The 16726-nt window shown below is 54.4% G+C and overlaps 1 protein-coding gene across 1 annotated transcript in view; it reads right to left on the bottom strand.

The window, feature by feature from the left end:
- Positions 1 to 855: 855 nt before the first annotated feature.
- IL6R (interleukin 6 receptor) overlaps positions 856 to 16726 on the bottom strand; it is a 40747-nt gene continuing 24876 nt past the window's right edge. The window contains exons 7-10 of the mRNA XM_045876493.3: positions 13357 to 13403; positions 12148 to 12217; positions 8951 to 9044; positions 856 to 4223 (exon numbers count right to left, since the gene is read on the bottom strand). Coding sequence (XP_045732449.1) covers positions 3977 to 4223; positions 8951 to 9044; positions 12148 to 12217; positions 13357 to 13403 — 458 coding nt within the window. The 3' untranslated portion in view covers positions 856 to 3976. The remainder of the gene's footprint in view (positions 4224 to 8950; positions 9045 to 12147; positions 12218 to 13356; positions 13404 to 16726) is intronic.

Below are 16726 nucleotides of genomic sequence, written 5' to 3'. Positions count from 1 at the left end.
CAGCAACTGGGTGCTCTCGGCCGTCCCCTGTGAGGACCACCCGCCGCTCTCCCGGTTCTGGCGGAAAGAGCATCGTGACCATGTCAGCCCGACAGCAACGCTGTGCGGAGGGAGGTTCCTCCTTCCATTTCCTGTCCTGGTGCCCACTCCTGTGCCCCTGCTCAGCCCACAGAGCCCAGCCACCAGGGAGACATCTGTTTCCTGTGGCACTTTCTGCAAGACGGGGACCGACCTCGAGGAGACGGGGGGTCGGCAGGCCAGCGCCGTGGCTCCCGTGGGGCTCAGGCAGGGCCTCCGGCTTCCAGTCTGACGTACGGAATCTCTGGGCTCCCCAGCCTGGAGCCGCCTGCTAACTCCAGTCCGCAGGCAGCCACACGATGGCTCTCCTCTGTTTGGAAGCCGCGGATGGCCGCGACCCGAGGTTTTCCTGCCAGAGACCCTTTCCAAGAGGGGACAGATTGAGGCTGCCGCTCAAGAGGGCAGGGTCGCCTTTGTGATGTGGCTCACACCCCCTGTTCAGTAAACAGCCTCCTGATGAATAGCTGCCCGTCCTCTTCCTTCCCCACACGCCCACCCCCCGGCCGTGATGCTAAACGTGGCAGAAGTGCCCACGCCCTTCCAGAAACCCCAGGACTCATTTTGGGAAACATTTTCATAATTAAAGTCTTTTGAGAAATTGCTATTGTTTCTGGAACCTACCTCTTTCTAGAGGTAACTCAATCGTGCCGTGGGGGAGGCCCACCCCAAACGGTCCTGCTTAGTCTTAAGCCCACGTTTCTCCAATCCTTCCCTCTTGAATTGGGCACGTCTTTCCTCCAAACGGCCCGGGTGCCCAAAGCATAATTACGTCTCCAGCACATTTTTAGAAATTATTTATTTCAAACATTTACAATTTTCGCTTCGAATGGAAAATAGCTGATAAAAAGAAAAATACTGAAAAACATTATACTGACCCTTTGCCCCACATACAGACATCAGCCTTTGGTATTTGCTTTCAGGTAATTAGGTAAAAAATAAAAACAAAAATTAAAACTATTTTTCTCCAAAAAAGCTGAGGTATTGTATTTAACGGGTGTGTGATCCCCATCCAAACGTGGTGTCTCTGCTAATTCACAGCCTTGCTACGTGCTGTTCCAGTGCTCTTTCTACAGCAGACCTTCATCTGAGCACATGTTCATAAAACCGACAGCGTTCTTTAATAATCAGTAAGGTTGTCATAGAAACTCCCCGGCTCTGCCACCAGGCCACACGGAGGACGTGATGCTGGAGGGACGCAGGGGACACGTGGGGGACAGACGCCGAACCAGCTGGCCTGCCTCCCAACAACAGCCCCACTGCCACCTGCCACGTGAGAAAGCCGGCGTGGCCTCCGAAGGGCCCCCCGTGACCCCTGCTTCTCCAGATGAAGACCCATTTCTCACCAACTCCACCTGAAACTGGAGGACAGACTCTTCCCCAAGTGAGTCAACCTTCAGTACCTTTGAAGAGGCAAGACGATCCTGAACGTTCTGCAGGAAGCCCGGAAACCATGACCAGGCCCAGCCTACCCCACACGGCTCTGCTCACCACCAGGTGGGCTCCCGAACCCTTATCAAGGTGTCCCGCCCCCAGGATAGCAGGGAACTGGCAGAGGTTCTGTGAGCCCAGAGACCAGCAAACAGGCCTCAAGGGCAAGACCTCATCAGAACAAAGAGCTCTCGGGGTCACCGAAGGCTTTGTAGGTCCATTCAATGCTACCCCCTTGACATTTCAAAAAAGTTTTCATTAATGCTACAAGAATTACTGAGCACATTTAGACCCTGAAAAGCTGAAAAACCAGCTTTTCCCACCCAGCAGGAGGAGCTGTCCTCTCGGTCTGGCTGTGCTGCAGGCCAGGTGGGTAACATCTGCCGAGGAGGACAGGCAACAGGTGCCCTGCCGGACCCAGGGGCGGTGACCACGGGTAGGAGCGCGCTCACGGCCCGCGGATTTGAGCACAGAGCTTAGCGGTGCACCTGCGCTCACAGGGCACAGCCTGCAACCCACAGAAAAACCCTCTTCCTTCATTTTCACTAGCTTATATAGACATAAAGGGGAAAAAACCCTCTCCAATACAGGAAAAAAAAAAAAAGGCAGTTTCATTACAATAATAATGAAAGCAATAACAGTTGGGAGATCAAAGCTGGCGGCTCTCAGCAGCCAGGCGCTGCCTGCTATCTGCCCGTCCATCTTCCACCATCTCGGCTCCAGTAAAACCTAACCTGCCAAGAGGTAAAGACCTTTCTCGTGCACATTCTCGTTTTGCATATTTCCCTTTAATGGCATTTTTGCTGTTCTCAAGAAACTTTAGAGAAAAACAACAACAAAAGCCACCTGCCTAACTTAGGTCAACCGAAGACTGGTTGCCTAGAACAGCAGCAGGGCCTGAGATTTACGGACTCGGGCAGCGCAGCCTGACCCTGGCGACCGGTAAGGACACCGGTCATTTTCATCCTCTCACCACCTGTCTGGTGCTGGTGGTTGTCTGTCTAAAAAAGCAGGCTACTAGAAAAGTCTGTGGTCTGGTACATGTTCAGCGGTGGTTACGAGGCTGCCTGTAACCACAGCTTCATTCTGGGCCACCCCATGCTGCTCGAGGGCCCTCGTTTGGGTGACCACACGCATCCCTGAACTGTCAAAGCCCGGACTCGCCACGAGGGCGCTGGTGAGGCCACGTGGCCACAGTCAGCGGGTGCTCTGATCCTAGCTGGGCTGAATCAAATCGAGGAACTAAGAAGACCCCGCGGTGGGGGACTCTGTAGGGAGCCCCCTCCCACAACCAAGGGCTCGGGGGTGGGGGCCGGACACCCTCTCCGCTGCCCCGGCCTGGCGGGGTAAGCAGCTGCTTTCCCCAGGTTAAAGGAGACAGACTATGTTCTCACTTTTTAAGACAAAAACAAGATGTAGAATGAAACCAGACTCTCTGCTCTAAAAGGAAAATTATCTTTTCTCCTCCTTTTTCACTTGACTCAATTTTGTGCTAAACAAGGTTATTGTGCTTTTCCCCCAAGTTACTCATATACTGACACTCAGCGAATACTGGCCCTCCCACCCTCAAAGATAAAACAGCAGTTTTGGGGGTTTTTTTTAAGAAAAACAAGTTAAAATACATTCTTGCCGGGTTCTTTGTCTTTTCACATAACCTTCCCTTGTTTCTCAGGCTCAGCTGAAAACAAGGTAGAAGAACAGCAGTTGCGACCCCCACCCCCCGGCAGAAGCCCCTGCCAGTCCTCCTCGTGGGGGAGCAGGGTGGGGAGACAGGGAAGCTGGCTTCCAGAGGCCGGGTCCCCGGGCAGTGCCACCCCTGGGGAGGACACGGAGGCCTGTCTCCCCACGACCGTCCCCTCTCTTCTCTGCTTCTCTCCTCCTGAAGTCCTGGGATCCAAAGAGGGAAGTCGAGCCAGCGCACCTGCTCTGGATTCAGCAAGTGCCTGGGATCGCCATTCACATTTAGCAAAATGCTAATGAGGAACTAATTACAATTCCATTTCAAACCACCAGGCCCTGAGATACTAGGCGACCCGCTGTGCTATTTTCAGGTGTGGGGGAGAAAGGCAGGTGCTTCTCCCATCCTCAGGCCTGGAAAGGCTGAATTGCCAAGGCACGCAGGGTCCAAGAACTGAGGCTGGAAGGCGGAGCTGCTCAGCAGGCCAGGAGGTGCCCGGGGAGTCTCGGCTGGAAGTCCGTCCCGCCTGGCGCAGAGGAGTCTGGCTGCGTGGGAGGCCGGCAGCTCGTCCACCTGAGTGTTCAGCACGATGGTGGCCTGCCTCCTCCGGGGGTCGACCCCCTAGGCACTTGGGAAAGGGCAGTTCCAAGACTCAGCACCTCTTCCTTCTGGACAGAGGCAGCAGCCCTGTTTCGGGACGTGAAGCACCTTCCGTGAGGCCCCGGCACCTGAGATGAGCCAGTTTGTGCTTCGTCACTCACGAGGCTCGGAGGCCTGGCAGCCCGCCCGCCGCTATCTGGGGAAGAAGTAGTCTCTGTTGCTGATGTCGTAAGGGCTCTGTGGGCCCCTGGCATCCGGTCGGCTGTGCCTCGAGGTGCTGTCCGACCCGAGGCTGCTGGGGGACACCGGCGGGGAGATGAGGGGCACCAAAACCGGGGTGGGCTTGGGCCTCTCGGGGACCAGCTGTCCCAGCGAGTACGGCGGGTGCACGCTCGCCTTGCCTTCCTTCCGCGTGTGCAGCTTCCACGTCTTCTTGAACCTTCACAGGGACAAAGACAAACCACACAGGTGCTTAGCTCCCCCTGTGACAAGCCCGAGTGAAGAAGGGCAGCTCTCTGCTCAAAACGGGGAAAACCATCCATTCCATCACCAGGGGTTACGCGATACTATTTCAAAAACACTCGGGGGGGCAGGTACGTATTGTTGGTCCCGTTGACAAATGGGGAAACTGAGGCCTCTGTGGCCATGAGCATCCCTTTATGGCACTAGGGACTTAATTGGTCCTGTTCCAGAGGCTACCCACAGGTACACATCATGGGTCCCAAACCCATTTACCTAAAAAACAGGGTGTTCTCTCCGTGTGGAAGGAAAAGGGGCCTCCCGCCTCTGGGTCAGGCAAAGGCGGGCGGGGGCAGGTAACTGGCAGCGGGTCAGGGCTGCCCACTCCCACAACAGCCCTGCCCCTCCTCTTGCTTCCAACCCCCCGGCACCTTGGCGGGTCCTCACAGACCCTGCCGTGGGTACCACGCGGGTACAAGTGACTCATCTGGCAGGAAGGGGACGCCAAACAGGAAGGAGATAGACATCTCTCTGATCGCAGCTCCCCTCGCCTGCTCGGCGCTGGGCCCACAGCCAGGGCTCAGGAACCAAGAAAAGTCACTCGGCCAGCCAGAGACGTGAGCCGGGGATAGTCATCTCCAGAGCCGCGTCGGGGCCCCTGGACCCTGCCCCGGTTCCCCACCGTCGCCCACCGACCCCAGGGTGGGGCCACGTGCCTCCCTCGGGCCCACCTCACATCAGCCGCTCCAGGAAGGGCTTGGAGGGAGGAGGGAAACCAAGGTCAAAAGCAAGGTCTGGGGTTTTCCTTGGGTTTCTTTTTATATCAACAGGCTACTCCTGTCCTGGTGACGATAAATCACGGACAGCTGGCTCCACATCCGCCACTGGCATCAAGCCTGTGATCCCAGTGGAAGAAACAGTGTGCGGGGCGTGACTGCAGGTCCCCCCTCGCCACGACGGGCACCCAGCGCAGCAGGGGCTCCCGCCGCGGCGCCGGGCCCTGAGGGGAGCCACCTCCCTCCGGACACAACGGGGGGCAGTCAGGACACTCGGGGTTTCCACGTACTCAGACCCTCTGACCCAGGAATTTCACTTCTGGGAATACACCCTAAGGAAACTGCAGAGCTGCGGGAAAAGCTTCCTGCACAAGGCCGTTCCACACAGTGTTGTCCGTAAGAGCAAAACCAGCTAAGCCCCCGCAGCTGAGGCTGGTGCATGAGCCTGGGCAGACCAGCCTGGCGGCGCCTGCAGCCGAGGTAAGTGAGCGCTACAGAGAAGCGAAATGAGGCGGAAGCATGCTTATGTTATAGCTGATGCTAAAGGTAAAAGGCAGGACTCAGTTGTAGATGCAGAGTCATCACGGCGACATAAAAACAAGAAACTGGGCCGAGGAAAGAGCCTCGGGAAGCTCACCCAAACGAACACGTCTCGATCTGGACGCGGGTTGCAAGGGTGTGCTCACTTTGTGCATGCTCGTGGAGCTGCACAGGACCTGAGTTTCCTGTTTGCTGGAGTTTGGTCACATTTACGTTTTAAAAATTAACAGCGGCTGTCTGGATAATGTATGATTTTTTTCTCCTTTCTAGTTGTCCCTATGTAGCAAATAAGCATATATCACAATTTCAGTCTCTATCGACATTAGTTAACCCACACGGAAAGCAGAATCTGACCTCCTTTTTACAAAGCAGGTAACTGGATGAGTAACTGAGAAAGACGAGCTTTTCTTCTTTTGAGATACTTTGAGTTGGGGCGCCTGGGTGGCTTAGTTGTTAAGCGTCTGCCTTCGGCTCAGGTCATGATCCCGGGGTCCTGGGATCGAGCCCCACATCAGGCTCCCTGTTCCACGGGAAGCCTGCTTCTCCCTCTCCCACTCCCCCTGCTTGTGTTCCCTCTCTCACTGTGTCTCTCTCTGTCAAACAAATAAATAAAATCTTAAAAAAAAAAAAAAGAAAGAAATACTTTGAATGAGACGCTTCCTAAAAATCACTAAGCTCAAAGCGACTTCGGAAGCAGCTGGGCTCGGGGAGTCCACAGCGGGCGCTGCTCTGGCCTGAGTGGGGGTCCGGGAGGGCCAGGGGCTAGAGAGGGTGGGGCCTTGCTGCCCGGCCTCATACACCTCAGCCCCTGCCTTCTGTCTGCTGTACGTATTTGTGCTTCGTGACGTTTTACTTAAAGAAAAGGCTCTGCAGCTAAAACAAAATTTTAGAAACATTTAGAACAACTGTCACTCTTTTAAACAAGTGACATGGAGAAACCAAGCCCTAGTGAGAAGTCCACGGACACAGCCACTCCCGTGGCCACCAGGGGCGCCCCGTGTTTTCAGTGGTTTTAAACTATTGGAATGAGACGCAGAGTTGATTCACGATGATTTAAGCAGGCATGCCTAAAACAGGAAGTCCTCACTCAAACACCACTCCATTCCTGAAAAATATGCAGAAAAGTAACTCTCAGCTTTGAAAATCCTGTGTCCCGCGCCTCGAGGCGTGAGCTGCAGGAGGAGCGCGGCGGGGTGTGGGCTGGGGGAACCGGCCCGAGTGAGAACACCTGCTTCAGAAGCTGCCACACCTGTTTCCAAAGGCACATTTAAATGTTTTTTAATTGTCACTAATAATGGTGGGAAAATTTTAGGAGATACTATGCTTTGCTTAAGACGCACAATAAATGTACTACCCAGAAAAACACGGTATGACGGGCGGGCAGGCTGTGCGTCGGCCGGCCTGCCGCGTTCCACCTGCCGTGACGTGGCATCCGGCGGCTGCCACGGCTCCCCCAGATTCCCAGCTTCCCCAAGTTTATACACCTTTCTCCACATGTGGGCTTTGGGGACATCATTTGAAATAACTGGCCTGTTCCCAAATACATTTGCTTAACACGAGAGAAAACAGAACCTCGCCAGGCTGGGAGACAAACCGCTGACGAGCGTCCACACAGGGCCCTCGCCCCGTCCGCGTCTCCAGGGCACCGGCTGCGTAGCAAGCAGCCCGTGTCCACGCACCATCCGCAGATTAGCAAACAAGGTTCATGAGGAACGGGGTGGTCAGTCCCAACCTAACACTTCTCCACCAGCGGCCCCACAGCACGCCGAGATGGCGCAGCGTGTTGACAAGGCCACTGGGCCCACCTGCTAGCCGACAGCAGGCCAGCCTGGTGGGCAGGGGCTCTGGGGCCACGGGTTCTAGTCCTGGCTCTGCTAGTAACAAGCTTGCATCCTTGGGCAAGTCATCTCACCTCTCAGAGCTGTTTCCTCATTTGCAAAACTAAAGAATTTGACAAACGGACCCGTAAGGCCCTATCCCAAGAGCAAGAGCTTTGGGCTGGAGTCGGCTTTCTCAGCACCAGCTGTCGTTACCCCGTTACCCCAAGCCTCCCAGCTCCTGACTCCTCATCTGCCCAGTGGAAACCCTGCCAGGGACTCTGTCGGGTCTGCGGTGGGTCCCTCGGAAGGCAGGAGGAAGAACGCAGCACGTTGGCACGGCCCCTCTCTGGTCCCCACAAGACAGTGAGCTCTCAGCCCCTCCACGGAGTGACCTCCACACACTCGGAGCCTCGTCTCCTGCACACCCTGCTCGCCTCTTCACTGGGGAATCAGAGTGGACACAACCCTGACCACCGTTTGAGATGTCACCTCGGTCATCTTCCAACCCAGACCACCTTGGTGGCAAAGCTGGCTCAGAGTCTCTGTGGGGATCCCACGAGTGGGGGAGTCTCTCTACCCCTTCCTCCCCAGACACCGCTCACAGTCACCGCGAGAACCCCGGAAAGCCACACATGAGGGAGAAGAAGGAGGGACAGACTGAGGTTCCTCCTGCACTCGTACTCGCTCCGTCGAGGGCCGCCATCCGCGCCAGGGCCCGGCCTGACCTCCTTTAGGTCTTCGGCACGTGCAAAACCGCAAGGTCCTGCACTGCAGTCGTGAGCTCCGGGCGTGTTCTTTACTGCCCCCGTGGGAGGAGCACCGCTGGCTGACGTCCCTGCAAGCTTGGGAACAGGGACAAAACCAACGGCCAACAGGAGAGACAGAGAGAGATGGAGCAACGCGGGCATGGTGCCAATCACCGGCGCTGGAGGACAGGCCTGGACAGAGCACTGACAGGTGACCCTCTAGGTCCGCTCGTTTTGAGCTACGGGATATTCCCAAGGGGGTCTGGCCAGGCACCTCGGACTTGCCTGTTCACAGACTTCCGTGGCGTTTCTCACGTGGCCCTACAACCACGTCAGTGTGTGGCTCTTAGAGGACAGGCAAGGTCATATTACACGGCAGCCCCCGAGCCTGAGGGGCGTCCTCGGTGTCTGACAGACGCCACCCCCTCCGCTTCTATCAAGCAGGCTTCCCGGTCCCTCCGCGTCCACACAAGTTTTCAACCTCTGAATTCCACAGGGACTGTCACAGCCTTATCCGCGTCCCCCCTACTCACCGGCAGTGATCCGAACCGTCTACCAAACATGTCCGCCCAGGCTTCTCACAGGCACCTCAAACTCCACGCCCCCAAGCAGAATCACTGCCCCCCGTCGCCCCCCAGTCTCCGCGGGACTGACCCCGCCATCCACCCAGCTGCCGAGGCTGGAGACTTGAGGGGCACCCTGACTCACCCCCTTTCCTTCTCCTCATCTAATGTGTCATCCAATCTCGTCAGTTCCTCCTCTAATATACCCCAAATCAGCCCGAGGAGGAGGAGGGTGCCCCCCGGCCGCCCCAGCCCCGCTCACCTCAGGACGACGCCGATGCACAGGAGTGTCCCGAAGGCCAGGCTTCCTCCGGCCACCAGGAAGGCGGGCAGCGGCACCGAAGAAGAGTCTTGCACTAGGAGAAGGAAGACGAGGAGAAACAGGAGCAGGAAGAGGGAGAGAAACCACTCAGCTGGTACAGTCCAAAGCCGCAAAGGAACCTCCGTCCTAGAGGAGGAAATGCTCTGCGAACCAGCGGGCCGCGCGAAGGCCTGGCCAGCGTCCCGGCCCCAGCAAATCTGACCCCAGGACCCCACCACCTGGAGCCGCTCCGAGCTTCCAAGCTCCTGTGGCCGGACACAGACACCCACTCAGCGCGGCCTTCCTATGGGATTCAGCCTGTCCCCACAAGGCACAGGGGGTGCAAGACACCGAAGGCTCCCAGGATGTCACCAATGGCAGCCCCACTGAGGACAATGTCAGGAACTCGGGTTAAATCAAGTTTTCAGGGCGCCTGGGGGGCTCAGTTGTTAAGCATCTGCCTTCGGCTCAGGTCATGATCCCGGGGTCCTGGGATCGAGCCCCGCATCAGGCTCCCTGTTCCACGGGAAGCCTGCTTCTCCCTCTCCCACTCCCCCTGCTTGTGTTCCTTCTCTCACTGTGTCTCTCTCTGTCAAATAAATAAATAAAATCTTTTAAAAATAAAAATAAACAAAGTTTTCTCCAATGGGGTATCATGTCTTATCTGTCCCTCCACTTGGTCCCCAAGCAGCATGGAGCCCAATGTGGAGCTTGACCTCCTGACCCTGAGACCAAGACCTGAGCTGAGACCAAGAGTCAGACACTCAACCGACGGAGCTGCCCAGGAGCCCCTGGATCTTACATTCTAATCACGGGAAAGACAAACAAATGAATGTGTAATATGACCTCAGTAGTGACAGTGAAAATCAGAGGACGAACAGAGTGACAGCAGGGGAGCTCCATCAGACAGGGTGGCTGGGACAGGTTCCCTGACAAGGGGGCATCTGAGCAGAGACCTGGATGTGTAAAGAAGCTGACCTAATGGAGGCTGGAGGAAGAGCATGCAGGCAGAGCAAAGCAGTATGTGCAAAGGCCCTGAGGCGGGCATGTGCTGAAGAGCAAGGAGGGCAGAGTGAGTGACAGGGAGAATAGGGGAGGCGAGGTCTAAGGATGGGGGCCTGGCCCCACAGAGACCAGAGATTGGACGTGTGATCTCAGAGTCACTCTGGCTGCTGGTCGGAAAAGAGTCTGTTGGGGGCTAACAGTGAAAGCCGGGAGACCAGCAGGCAGCTCCTCAAGTCCCACAGAGCAGGGGAGAGGCAGTGGCGGAGGGCCGAGGTGCTGGCGGTGGTGAGAGGGGCAGCTCCTGGATGTGTCTCCGCTAAGGGACTGGACACAGACGGGGGTAGAAGAGGGAGCATGCCTACCTCCAACCCCCCTCCAGCTTGAGCAACCCAGCGAATGTGTGCCAGTTACCAAGATGAGGAGGATGGAGGGGCGCCCGGGTGGCTCAGATGGTTAAGCATCTGCCTTCGGCTCAGGTCATGATCCTGGGGTCCTGGGATCAAGTCCCGCATCGGGCTCCCTGCTCAGCAGGAAGCCTGCTGCTCCCTCTCCCACTGCCTCTCTCCCTGCTCATGCTCTCTCTCTCTCTCTCTGTCTCTGTGTCTCAAATGAATAAATAAAATCTTTAGGGAGCCTGGGTGGCTCAGTTGGTTAAGCGACTGCCTTTGGCTCAGGTCATGATCCTGGAGTCACAGGATAGTCCCACATCGGGCTCCCTGCTCGGCGGGGAGTCTGCTTCTCCCTCTGACCCTCCCCCCCTCATGTGCTCTCATTCTCTCTCTCAAATAAATAAATAAAATCTTTAAAAATAAAATACCCCCTGCTTGTGTTCCCTCTCTCACTGTGTCTCTTTCTGTCAAATAAATAAATAAAATCTTTAAAAAAAAAAGGGGGGGGTGCACCTGGGTGGCTCAGCCATTAAGCGTCTGCCTTCGGCTCAGGTCATGATCCCAGGGTCCTGGGATCGAGCCCCGCGTCGGGCTCCCTGCTCCGCGGGAAGCCTGCTTCTCCCTCTCCCACTCCCCCTGCTTGTGTTCCCTCTCTCACTGTGTCTCTCTCTGTCAAATAAATAAATAAAATCTTTTAAAAAATAAATAAATAAATAAATAAAATAAAATAAAATAAAATAAAATCTTTAAAAGAAAAAAAAAAAAGATGAGGAGGATGGAGAAGAACAGATTTGGGCCGGCAAGGGGAGGTGGCATCGAGGGTCTGTTTCAGACCTAAGTTTGAGATTTCAAGTGAGCCTCACACCAAGTGGACACGTCATCCAGGCCATTGGATAGTTGACTGGGTTACCAGATGCAGGATCTGAATTTGGGGGTCATCAGCCCACAGACAGCCTTTTACAGAGATGGGGCTAGATGAGCTCATCCTGCGAGGGCCCCTCCCCCACCGCAGCCCTGGAGCCAGCACCCTAGCCTCCCCTCCCCCCACACACCACTCAAGGCCACAGAACCTTCTGTGATTCCCCCAACTGGACATGCCCTCTGTTATCTCTAAGCTGCCCTTTGCTCTATCTCCGCCTCTGTTTGGCCTGTCTCCCAGCCCTCTGTTAACTTACACGGGCCTCTTTGTCTGAGCCTGAGGGCCCCCCCGCCGCCCCCGCACAGCACAGCCCCGGAGACGGGGGAGGGGCTCACTCGCCTTGAGTCCCCAGCCCCAGGCAGTTAGCAGGGCTTGCCCCCGGGATGTGGGCCTGGACGGCCTGCGTGGGGGCAGAGGCCAAGGGCCTCCTCAGAACGCCAAGAGCCGTCAGACGCGGCTGCCCCAGGGCTGAGGCTCCAGAGTCCAGACCCCAGGAGGCCCGCACGTAGGGCAGACCCGTGACTCTTCCTGGTGCAGATGTTGGTAAGCTCTCCTGGTCTCGCAGGTAATAGGGAAGCAGAGCCCTGGAGTCAAGGGCACCCAAAAGAAAGGCTTCCCTCAACACGTTTTCCATTTCAGACTCCAGTAACGTTGTCTGTGGCCATGTATTCGTATTCTGGGCCAACTGAGGGACGTTTCACTGGTCAGCGCCGCTCTGCTTATGGTTCCCTCAGCATTTCTGCCGTTGCCCCTTTCCTTCTGCGGACTGGCCTTCTGGCAACATTTCCAAGTCAGAGGAGCATTCTGTGCCCCTTAGACCACCAGAAAAAATACCCGGTCCTTACCTGGGAGGCTGGTTGCATTTGCAGGATTTTTAGAGAGACTACTTTCATTGTCCTTGTTAGTAGTCAGTGCCTAAAAGAGAGAGTCCCCCGTCAGCCGGTTTCTGCAGATCCCACCATCATTTGGGCCCCAGCTCAGGCACCCCCTCCAAGACCATCTGCCCTCTGTCTCAGGGACCTCTCCATTCTGACCTGACACACTCAGCATCTGCACTCTTATTTACACTAGTTGTGCTACACCTTGCCTACTCAAGGTGGGACTTCTTCCCGTCTGCCTCTCCACCAAGAGCCGGGGGCGCAGCCCGTCCCCAGAGGAGATACTCAACAGACAGGCAAATGCAGCGCTGTCCCCCAGGTCCCACGCCAGGCCGTACGCACCACCATGTCCTGGGAAAACCACAGACTAGAATCCTGGGCCCACACTCACTAGCTCTGTGACCTTGGGCAGATTTTGGAACCCCTGTGGGTGTCACTTTCTTCCCTTCTAGGCACAGCCATCCTGGCTCTGAACCTCGTTATCATCAGGATGGAACAAGACTGCAGGTGCAAGCCCAGAGCAGAGCAGAGCTGGGCCAGCCCCCAGCGAGCATCCGTCCCCACCCCCTGGCTCGGGTGGGAGCGATGTGGACGCACCACATAGGCTTCCCCCGGGAGCCGCTTCTGCTGGTGCCCGGACAGCCCTGCGGATATGGATAAGGAGCAAGGCCCCGGGCTCCCTCCCCGGGCCGCCTAGCTCCAGGAGGCGCTGAGCCTCGCAGCTCAGATGGCCTTTAGGGGATTGAGGACCACAGGAGGACATGCAGTTGGATGGGAAACTGGATTACCCCAAGATTTGTTAAGCAGCTTCGGAGGTAATCCTCTTTCCAGAAAATTAAGACACCAGGAGCGCACAGAGGAAGGGCTCGGATGAACTGAATCGGAGTCGCAAGCAAGGCCCTCAGTGGTGTCCACCAGTCCGGAGGTGAGACAGAAGCCACGAGACCCAGGGGTTCTGCAGGCCACCTGCATGCACCACCCTGGCCACAACAGATCCGGGACGACGGAACTGCCCTCACCCCGTTTTACAGAGGCTTGAAGACGACAGTAACGTCCACGGCCACAGCTCCAGTAAGTGCCAGAGCTGGGATCTGAACCAAATTTGGTCTGGTGCCAGCCCACAGTCCCCACGCCCGGGTGCTGCTACCCTGACCCCTTACGAGAACACGAGCTCACCTGCGTGGAAGACGACGCCTCGCTCTCAGCTGGAGGGCTCCTGGATTCTGTGGGGAAGAAGACTCACTATTAATGATCCACTGACCCTGAAGTCCTGTCTGACAGGCCTCAGAAGCAGAGAAGAGCTCATTGCCATGTTATTTAAAAGAGCTTTACGTTAGAAATAACCAAGTAGTCAACCCCAAGGGATTAGTCATATAAATGAGGATATACCCATATGTTGCAATAGTCTTTAAAAATATATTAGAAAAGGGTTGCCTGGGTAGCGCAGTCAGTCGAGTGTCCCACTCTTGGTTTCGGCTCAGGTCATGACCTCAGGGTCCTGAGATTGAGCCTCACATAGGGCTCCACACTCAGAGTGGAGCCTGCTTAAGACTCCCTCTCTCCCTCTCCCTCTACCCCTCCTCCTGCTCACATTCTCTCTCTCTCTCTCTCTCTCGCAAATAAAATCTTTAAAATAAATAAATAAATTAGAAAAACACTGAGGACATAATGTATGAAAAACACAAGACAAAGAAAGGCTCATGTGGTCTGATCCAAAGTCCCTAAAGAAACATATTTATATCATTATTTATTGAGTATTATACTATACACCATAACATATATTCACACACAGGAGAAAAAAAACACAAGGACACATCACCAGATATAAGCATTGTTAACATTTTAATGTTCTCCTACTCACCTTTTTGCAATAAAAAATATTTAAACAAGTTCTCATCTGCCTGGGTGGGTTTGGTAGGCTTGGCCCAAGAAGGGACATGGTTCGGGCACACATGAGCACCCCCACCCCCCCGAGAGCATTATTTCTGCAGAAACCGCCCCTCCACCCCCAGCAGCAGGAGGTCAAGCATTGAAGCAAGAGCATGAATGCAAGGCCTGGCTCTGTGGCAAATGTAAGCCCAAGGGACTCAGAGCTGAGCTGTGACAGGCAACGGGTAGAATGCTCTGGATTTTAAAATATTTTCAGTCCATCATTTTTCCATCAAGAAGTTAAAAATACCACAGAAATGGTTTACACAAAGATGTGGAGCCTCTCTGAAGCAGGAGTGGACTAAGGGACAGAGGAGATGGCAGTACTGCTTTCTGCTTGGGAGAGAATTTCCAGCAGGACCGTGCCGTCCCCAGGAGGGGAGGAAACCACACACTAGTAGCCTGGACCGGACACCAGAGCACGCTCACCCTCCCCACTGTACAGAGGAAACAGAGTCCTAGAGTGGGAAAGCAACTTGTCCAAGATCACACAGCAGATCAGCCCCAAACTAGCCTCGGGGACTGGGAAGGACCCAGCCTGATTCCTTGGTGTTCCTCCCTAGCCAAGAACAGGTAGACTCACAGCAGGGGTGACTGAAGGATGAGCAAAGGGTACGGGGCACAAACGAAAGCGAAAACCAGGAGATGACCCCAGATGGCCACTGGACCCAGGGCCTCCCACACTCAGCCACACTTAGCATCATCTGTGGCCTTTGGGGTCCCATCCTTGACCTACAGCCTCAGAATCTCGGGGATGGGACCCAGACATCAGGGGGTTTTAAAGGCTCTCCAAATCCAGAGAGATGTTCAGTTAGAAGGGGAGACCCATCCAGTTTCTACCCTCAGCTCTGATCCCCAACATGGCATGTGGTCCAGAGAAGGATGTTTAACTGTTGATGGCTTAGATTTCTGGGTGTAAGTGGAAATTTTATCTCAACCCAGAATGAATACAATTTTTCTAATGCATAAGAAAATTAAGTCTTACATAATACGACTTTTTAGAAACTCCCGAGATGACCATGGGGACCCGATTCAGACCATCGTGTCCCCAGAGATGGAGGGTAAAGAAACTGCCGCATTGTTGTGACTATAACCATCTCACTGGGCAAAGAGACCCGGGCTCGAGGGACGTTAGACGACTGCTACTAGGAAAGCTAGCAACGGCCTTTGTGGGCAGCTCTCTGCCAGATCCAGGCTCCTGGGCCCGAGGCTCCAGCCCACCGCAGGCTCCCAGGCCCCCGTGTGGCACTCGCTGCGAGCTCCATCTCACAAAGACACCGAGGCTCAGAAAGGGAGCACATATTTTTTTCTGTTTCGGCAGAAGTATTTCATATTTCCTAAAGCCTCCCTTCAGCTGGCATGTTGGGTGAAGGAGGGGAAGGAACAGACAGCCACAGGCCCCCGTGTGCCTGGAAGTGACTCGTGGCAACGAAACCACATCAACTGTAATGATCTCCAGCATTTACTGAGCGCCTACTATGTGCCAATCTCCCCACCTGGCATGGATCAATCTGTGTAGTCTCCACAACAATACTGAGACAGTATCATGATTTCCCCACTTTACAGATGGGGAAACTGAGGCACGGGAAGGTTAAAGAACTTGTCCAAAATTTTGTAAGAAACAAGTCTTTCAGGCTCTAAGAATGAACTTTTTTTTTTTTTTAAGATTAACTTATTTATTGGAGAGTTGAAGAGGAGAGCACAAGCAGGGGGAGGGGCAGAGGGAGACAGAGAATCTCCAGCAGACTCCTGGCTGAGCATGGAGCTCGCCGATCTCCTGACCCTGAGATCACGACCTGAGCCGAGATCAAGTCAGACGCTTATCTGACCGCACCACCCAGATGCCCCTGGGCTTTTTTTTATTTTTAAAACCATCTCTAGGTTGAGCATTCCTCACATTCAGAGACTCTATCTTACTCATCTCTGTGAACCTAGAACTTAACACATCTTTCTGAAAAACTGTGTAGTTAGTAAAATTTCTATTATGGAGAAGCACTTAGGGAAGACTATTAGAAATGTTAAATGTAACTGCCGCTGTGTGTTTTCCTTGCATGGAATATTTCCAAGATTAGAGGAGGTATCATATTCATAACAAAATGAATGAATGACAAGATTAATAGACCACATGTGAGGGTTTTTTTCTTTTTTTCCACACGAGTTTTTAAAACTAGAAACTCATTTCCATCAACTTGAGGACAGGTTTGAGTTCATTTGCTTGGGTTTTAGGATAGAGAAATGCAATATAAAAGATGGCAGAGGACTTCATGACAGGTAAATGATCTTGGCCAAGACACTGAACATCTCCTAGACGTTCCGAGCAAGGCGGTTGGCTTCTTCCCAGACACACCTATGCTGAAAGGAGCGCCCGCTTGGCACATTAATATTTGCTTAAACAGTGACCTGACTCTCGGCATTAGGAACAAAGAACATAACGGGCCCTGGGGATGTGATGCCCAGCATGATGACCATGACTAATAGTACTGCGTATTTGAAAGTTGCTAGGAGAGTGGACCTTAAAAGTCGTCATCACAACAAAAAGAAATATGTAACTATGCGTGGTAATGGATGCTAAGCAGACTTAATGTGATCACCATTCAGCAACATAAATATCAAATCA

Source organism: Mirounga angustirostris, unplaced genomic scaffold, assembly GCF_029215605.1.
Source record: "Mirounga angustirostris isolate CCGP_5_RB_7025 unplaced genomic scaffold, mMirAng1.0.hap1 SCAF_6, whole genome shotgun sequence".
NCBI classification, from domain to species: Eukaryota; Metazoa; Chordata; class Mammalia; order Carnivora; family Phocidae; genus Mirounga; species Mirounga angustirostris.
This window is presented reverse-complemented; position numbering and strand designations above follow the sequence as displayed.